This window comes from Leuciscus leuciscus (genome assembly GCF_965113295.1).
Source record: "Leuciscus leuciscus genome assembly, chromosome: 14".
Classification (NCBI taxonomy): domain Eukaryota; kingdom Metazoa; phylum Chordata; class Actinopteri; order Cypriniformes; family Leuciscidae; genus Leuciscus; species Leuciscus leuciscus.
The window spans coordinates 1,618,925-1,626,801 of NC_138738.1; the positions used below are offsets into that span (position 1 = coordinate 1,618,925).

General features: G+C 32.3%; 1 protein-coding gene across 4 annotated transcripts in view; it reads left to right on the forward strand.

Annotated features, from left to right (window-relative positions):
• Positions 1 to 7,831, forward strand: part of mbd6 (methyl-CpG binding domain protein 6) — a 37,600-nt gene extending 29,769 nt beyond the window's left edge. For 3 of the 4 annotated variants that reach the window (XM_082136334.1, XM_082136336.1, XM_082136335.1), the window contains exons 10-13: positions 402 to 1,001; positions 1,614 to 1,663; positions 1,741 to 1,804; positions 5,285 to 7,831. In XM_082136334.1, coding sequence (XP_081992460.1) covers positions 402 to 1,001; positions 1,614 to 1,663; positions 1,741 to 1,804; positions 5,285 to 5,344 — 774 coding nt within the window. In that variant the 3' untranslated portion in view covers positions 5,345 to 7,831. The remainder of the gene's footprint in view (positions 1 to 401; positions 1,002 to 1,613; positions 1,664 to 1,740; positions 1,805 to 5,284) is intronic. The other variant, XR_014197205.1, reaches the window with a different exon arrangement.
• Positions 7,832 to 7,877: the final 46 nt, after the last annotated feature.

The window sequence follows — 7,877 nt, forward strand, 5'->3', positions numbered from 1 at the left end:
GCGTCATTGAAAAAATGCGCAACCAGATGTTCGAATAGTTCGAATATTCGTGTGTTTTTTAGAGGGAATATTCGAACGTCATTTTTGAGCAATTTTGACAGCCCTAGTACACACACACACGCACCTGCCCGTTTTTTTTTTTTAACAGTAGTTTAAATATTATTATATTATTTATAATTATTTTGATCATATACATGTAATATACCAACAAATTTTTTTTTTATATTTCTCAATTGAACTTCTTCAAAGTAGTAATTCTCATCCTGCATTCATCCCACAATCATGAGGTGCATTAAAAACAGTTGAATAATTCACTTGATGCTTTTCCTGTAAATGCTCATTTTATATTTATACGACTAATTTAAGCAGAAAAGTTTATTGATGCATGTTCTCACTCTCAGCTGACTATGGCACCGGCGCTCATGGGAGAGAAACCAGTGAGTCTCCATCACACGCCGCCTCCCTCACAAGACGAGCTTCCAGCGGCTCAGATATCCCAGAATGCTTTGCTCCACACATCCGGTCAGCAGAGAGAGGGCTCTGGGCTGTTCGACCCGTACGGTTCCTTCATGGACACCATCTACACCTCGTTCCTGCAGGTTAGCGAGCGCGACTCGGACTCCACATCACTGTCGTACCCGGAGCTCCCACCGTCCCTCAGTCCCCGCCGGGCCTGTTCGGTCCACAACCCGGATCTGACCCGCCTCGGCATGGACTCGGCCCAGTCTCCGGCCCGCGGCACGCCGAAGCTCAGCGAGGAGCCCTCGACAGCGCCGCCCTGCAGGCCATTGGGAGCCGACGCTCGGTCAGACATCATGGAGGAGGCCAAGACCGACGGGTCCAAAGTATGTTACAGCAACGGGATCGGGTCGGGAACAGACGGAAGAGGAGACCGCGACGAGGAGGAGGCAGACGAAGATGATGATGATGGACGAAGAACGCAGGGGTGTTTTAGTCCGGCCGTCGATGACATCAGCAGCAGAGAGGCGGAGCAAGTGAGGGTGAGCCTGGTTTTGTTATTTACTTACTATTATTATAGTGTTTATTCATATTTTTTGTTTCATTTTTTTATTTAAATTTTGGTTTGTTTGTCATTTTGTTATGTGCTTTTTATAATTTTTAGAAATTTTGTTTGTTTTACTTTTTTATGCGTTTAAAAAAAAAATTGCTTTCATTTTATTTCAGAAATTGTTTTTTTTATAATTATGTTTTTTTATAATAATTTTTGTTGTATCAGTAATTTTATGTGCTTTTGTAATTTTTTTGTATCCGTTTTTTAATTTATGCTTTTATTTTTGTAAAAAAAAAAATTTTAGAATTTTTTACGTTTACATTTTTTTCAGTAATTTGGTGTGCTTTTGTCTTTTTTTCACATTTTTAGCTTTTAATTTTGTTTCAGTTAAAGTAATTTTTCAAATTAGACTTATTTTATTTAACTTTGTCTAATTTTTGTTTGTTTTTCTTGTTATACAAATTTTTTTTTTCTACAGCTGAAAGGTTTTCTTAAACAATTCTAATAGTATAAGATTTTTATGTAATGTTGCAGACTGCTTCAATACCTTTTTTTATTCATAGCAGTGATTGATATTAATTTTCCTGGTTTTGTTTGACAGACTGAAGACATGCACACAGGAGCCAGAAGGGGGCGCAAGAGGAAACAGACGTGAGTGCATCTGGAGCTCAGCGTGTTCTTCATTTGTGTTGCAGTGGTGTGTGTTTTTACTCTCTCCTCTTCTTCAGACTGCAGAGGAGTCCAGACCTGCCAGGCGGCATCGACAGCATCATCGAGGAGCCCACCGCCACGGTGAGACTGACACACACACACACACACACACACACACACACACACACACACACACACACACACACTTGTACATCTATCTTTATGAGGACATTCATTGACACAATGCAATCTCTAGCCGCTAACCCTAACCTTACCCATCACAACTAAGTGCCTAACCCGACCCCTGACCCTAAACCGACCCTTAACCTCATTATAACCTTATCCCTAAAACCAAGTCTTGACCCTCAAACAGGCCTTTAAAGGCTCTCAGAAACTGAGGACCGGCCAACATGTCCTCACTTTACTCTTTGTCCTCGCTCCAATGGTCTAAAACTCAAACTGGTCCTCACAAATATAGTTGTACAAGTACACACACACATGACATAAGCATCTTACACTGTTTGCCTGCACATGTGCATTAATCAGTGTCTTAAGTCTTTAAAAAATATTAAATTCAGCTGTATCAAATTTAAGGGCATAAACATTCTAAAAGTCTTTTTTCAAGAAGCTTTTTGAGGCTAAGTTTTTATTTTATTTTATTTTTATTAGGTTTTTATGTTTCAAGAATTCTTAAATTTAAGACGTTTTTATGTTTCAAGAGTTCTAAATTTAAGAGGTTTTTACATTTCATGATTTCTTAAATTTAAGAGGTTTTTGTTTCAAGAGTTCTTAAATTAAAGAGGTTTTTACATTTCATGATTTCTTAAATTTAAGAGGTTTTTGTTTCAAGAGTTCTTAAATTAAAGAGGTTTTTACATTTCATGAGTTCTTAAATTAAAGAGGTTTTTATATTTCAAGAGTTCCTAAATTTAAGAGGTTTTTATGTTTCAAGAGTTCTAAATTTAAGAGGTTTTTACATTTCATGATTTCTTCAATTTAAGAGGTTTTTATGTTTCAAGAGTTCTAAATTTAAGAGGTTTTTACATTTCATGATTTCTTCAATTTAAGAGGTTTTTATGTTTCAAGAGTTCTTAAATTTTAGACGTTTTTATGTTTCAAGAGTTCTAAATTTAAGAGGTTTTTACATTTCATGATTTCTTAAATTTAAGAGGTTTTTATGTTTCAAGAGTTCTAAATTTAAGAGGTTTTTTACATTTCATGATTTCTTAAATTTAAGAGGTTTTTATGTTTCAAGAGTTCTTAAATTAAAGAGGTTTTTACATTTCAAGAGTTCCTAAATTTAAGAGGTTTTTATGTTTCAAGAGTTCTAAATTTAAGAGGTTTTTACATTTCATGATTTCTTAAATTTAAGAGGTTTTTATGTTTCAAGAGTTCTTAAATTAAAGAGGTTTTTACATTTCAAGAGTTCCTAAATTTAAGAGGTTTTTATGTTTCAAGAGTTCTAAATTTAAGAGGTTTTTTACATTTCAAGAGTTCCTAAATTTAAGAGGTTTTTATGTTTCATGAGTTCTTAAATTAAAGAGGTTTTTACATTTCAAGAGTTCCTAAATTTAAGAGGTTTTTATGTTTCAAGAGTTCTAAATTTAAGAGGTTTTTTACATTTCAAGAGTTCCTAAATTTAAGAGGTTTTTATGTTTCATGAGTTCTTAAATTAAAGAGGTTTTTACATTTCAAGAGTTCCTAAATTTAAGAGGTTTTTACATTTCATGATTTCTTCAATTTAAGAGGTTTTTATGTTTCAAGAGTTCTTAAATTTTAGACGTTTTTATGTTTCAAGAGTTCTAAATTTAAGAGGTTTTTTACATTTCATGATTTCTTAAATTTAAGAGGTTTTTATGTTTCAAGAGTTCTTAAATTTAAGACAATTAAGTTTCAAGAATTCTTAAATTTAAGAGGTTTTTACATTTCATGAGTTCTTAAATTTAAGAGGTTTTTATGTTTCAAGAATTCTTAAATTTAAGACGTTTTTACATTTCAAGAGCTCTTAAATTTAAGAGGTTTTTATATTTCAAGAGTTCTTAAATTTAAGAGGTTTTTATGTTTCAAGAATTCAAAATTTAAGACAATTTAATGTTTCAAGAATTCTTAAATTTAAGAGGTTTTTATGTTTCAAGAATTCTTAAATTTAAGAGGTTTTTATGTTTCAAGAATTCAAAAGGTTTTTATGTTTCAAGAATTCTTAAATTTAAGAGGTTTTTATGTTTCAAGAATTCTTAAATTAAAGAGGTTTTTACATTTCAAGAGTTCCTAAATTTAAGAGGTTTTTATGTTTCAAGAATTCAAAAGGTTTTTATGTTTCAAGAGTTCTAAATTTAAGAGGTTTTTTACATTTCATGATTTCTTAAATTTAAGAGGTTTTTATGTTTCAAGAGTTCTTAAATTTAAGAGGTTTTTATGTTTCAAGAGTTCTAAATTTAAGAGGTTTTTACATTTCATGATTTCTTAAATTTAAGAGGTTTTTATGTTTCAAGAGTTCTTAAATTAAAGAGGTTTTTACATTTCAAGAGTTCCTAAATTTAAGAGGTTTTTATGTTTCAAGAGTTCTAAATTTAAGAGGTTTTTTACATTTCAAGAGTTCCTAAATTTAAGAGGTTTTTATGTTTCATGAGTTCTTAAATTAAAGAGGTTTTTACATTTCAAGAGTTCCTAAATTTAAGAGGTTTTTATGTTTCATGAGTTCTTAAATTAAAGAGGTTTTTACATTTCAAGAGTTCCTAAATTTAAGAGGTTTTTATGTTTCAAGAGTTCTAAATTTAAGAGGTTTTTACATTTCATGATTTCTTAAATTTAAGAGGTTTTTATGTTTCAAGAGTTCTAAATTTAAGAGGTTTTTATGTTTCAAGAGTTCTAAATTTAAGAGGTTTTTACATTTCAAGAGTTCTTAAATTTAAGAGGTTTTTATGTTTCAAGAGTTCTAAATTTAAGAGGTTTTTACATTTCATGATTTCTTCAATTTAAGAGGTTTTTATGTTTCAAGAGTTCTTAAATTTTAGACGTTTTTATGTTTCAAGAGTTCTAAATTTAAGAGGTTTTTTACATTTCATGATTTCTTAAATTTAAGAGGTTTTTATGTTTCAAGAGTTCTTAAATTTAAGAGGTTTTTACATTTCATGAGTTCTTAAATTTAAGAGGTTTTTATGTTTCAAGAATTCTTAAATTTAAGACGTTTTTACATTTCAAGAGCTCTTAAATTTAAGAGGTTTTTATATTTCAAGAGTTCTTAAATGTAAGAGGTTTTTATGTTTCAAGAATTCAAAATTTAAGACAATTTAATGTTTCAAGAATTCTTAAATTTAAGAGGTTTTTATGTTTCAAGAATTCTTAAATTTAAGAGGTTTTTATGTTTCAAGAATTCAAAAGGTTTTTATGTTTCAAGAATTCTTAAATTTAAGAGGTTTTTGTGTTTCAAGAGTTCTTAAATTTAAGACGTTTTTAAATGTAGATTTCTTAATTTAAAAGATTTTTAATATTTCATGAAGTCTTTAAATTTAAGAGGTTTTTACATTTCAAGATGTCTTAAAGGAAAATCAGGAATGTCCATATGGCTTGATATGATGCTTAAGAACGTATTAAACTGAAATTGTGTGTGTTGTGTTGCAGATCCCGATGTCGAGGCCGGCTCGCTCCACCAGAGGGAAGAGACGCCGCGTGGTCCGATAGATCCGACCGTACGGTACCGCCAACACCAGCACTGTTGCCACGGCAACACCATCACTGTCGCCACGGCAACACCATCACAGCGTTCGACTGAGCCGCACTGTGAAGAAGAGTCTCCCGTGATCTCGCTCCTCCGTCACGTGTGTGTTTGTGTTCGTCCCACAACTTCTGTTACCATTCTTGACCATTGTTACATGAACACGTTAATTCACCATGAGAGGGGTTTTACTAATGAGAACTATTGTTAAATTGTCGCACGAATGCATCAGTTTAGGAATAGTGGTTTGTTTACCAGTTCTTTTAATTATAATTTTTTTTAATTTGCTTCTTTTTGATGATTGTGATTGACAGCTCTGCCTGAACATTCACTCCCATCAGTCTTTAGATGCACACGAGTCCATGTTGTTGTTGTTGTTGTTGTTGTCGTCGTCATCAAAAAATTTGTTGAATTTGATAGCTTGTGTTCCAGAGCCGAAAAACCCTTTGTCTCTGGGAATCTTTCCAATCGACGGATCATTGCATCACAAATATCATTTTACCCATCATGCACCTCATGAACCGCTTTTTAGCATCAAATGCAAAAAAAAAAAAAAAATTTATTCTGGGAATTTTATCTTGTTTTCCAATACAAATATCTAAACATTCTCAGATCAAGATGCATATACTGGAAAAGCTAAATATATTATATAATTTAAATAGATAAATATTTCATATATTGAGAGAAACATTTATCAAAATGAAGCATTTACTATATGAATTTACTACAAATAAACATGATGCTTAAAGCAAGAAAAAAAATATTTGCCAGTAAATTTTAACATGATTCAAAAGGAAAACGTTTATTTTTTTGACCAGATATTTGGCAAAAACTCACTTGATTTTGATAAATTTTTCAGTAAACGAGCCTTAACATCTGAAGTCTCTGCATCTTCAGTAAATGTATCTTGATTTAAAAATGTTTTGAAAAACAAGACATAAATACTGAGGAAGAACATCATTTTTTAGTGTTGTATGCTGCCCTGCAGAGACACTGAAGCAGTTTCACTCATAACTCGGCTCGTCTTTGCAGGGCAGTGTATATAAATATATATATTTTATAAGTGTGTGTGTGTGTGTGTGTGTTCCAGGAGGGAGTGAATCTAGTGTATTTGTAGGTCTGTAGGGGCTTTAGTCGTGGATGGTGTCGCACAGGACTGTGTTTCCCAGAGCTCATCAACACAGGCACAAGATTATTACTGAATATTTAAAATAATGATTTAATAATGTGGCTGATTATGCAATTTTACTATTGAATTTATGTATATATGTACAGTTTTAGTATTTTATTTTGTACACCTTTTTTTAGGAAAAAATGATCAATTTGTAAAATATTCCTCCTGCAGAGAAACCTTTCCTTTCTCATATTCATGTTTGATTTGTAAAGAAAATACTTTGAGAATTGTGAACAAGTAGCATTTCCTTTTTTTTTTTTTCTTCATTTTTTATTGGGAGTTAATTTTATTTAACAAATTAAAAGGTTTTAAATGATTGAAACGTTATCTTCTGGTTATTTCATGTCACAAGTTCTGATATCATCTGATTTCTGAAATTGGAAATTGGACGCTCTGAGATGAAAGTATCGTTTATTATTTTTCCACATCGGCACAAATCACAATATACAGGCATGTAACGCTGCCATCACATGATATCAGAATTATCGTAAATACAAGTTTTCTACATAAAAAATTCCTAGTCGGAAATTGGACGTGAACGGCCTCCCAAGTCCAGCATCCTAATATACAGTAGTCAACATTTTGAAGTGGATCAAAAAAGTTCATCAAAGTTGTCCGAAGACAAGAACAGGTATTGGTCAAAATTCATGCATGACTTTGATGAAAGGTTTTGATCCACTTCAAATGTTGAATACTGTATTTATTACTGGGAAACTCCGAGATAATGTTGATTCCCCAGTTTCTGAGTTGGGCGGGCCATAAGCTTTATCTGTTGTTTATTAGTTTTCCACAACAGCTGAACATGGCAGCACAACTCACAATAAACAGGCATGTAATGCCTTCATATGACATCATAATCATCGTAAATACAAGTTTTCTAGTCAGAAATTCCCTAATCGGAAATTGGACATGAACGGCCTCTCACGTATTTTCTCAAGGACGACAAATACAAGGTAAGGTAAATACAAGTTTCCAAGTCGGAAATTTCAGGTTGGAAATTCCTAGTTGGAGTTTCCTAGTCGGAAATTGGACATAAACGCCCTCTCAGGTCATATTAACTACTGGGAAACTGAGATTATTTTGATTCTCCAGTTTCTTGGGTCATAAATGTTAAACATGGCGGATGGGAGAACGATTGCTGATGTGACTGCTATTGTTTATTAGTTTTTCCACAACAGCTACATCACCTTGTATCGTCGTTAAAATATGCATTTTAACATTTGAATAACCATTTGAAGCATATTGTGTTTTATACACAACAAAAATAGCCTGTATTTGACCGAAAATTTAGGTTTCAGAGGAAAAAACCCTTGAGATGAACTAAA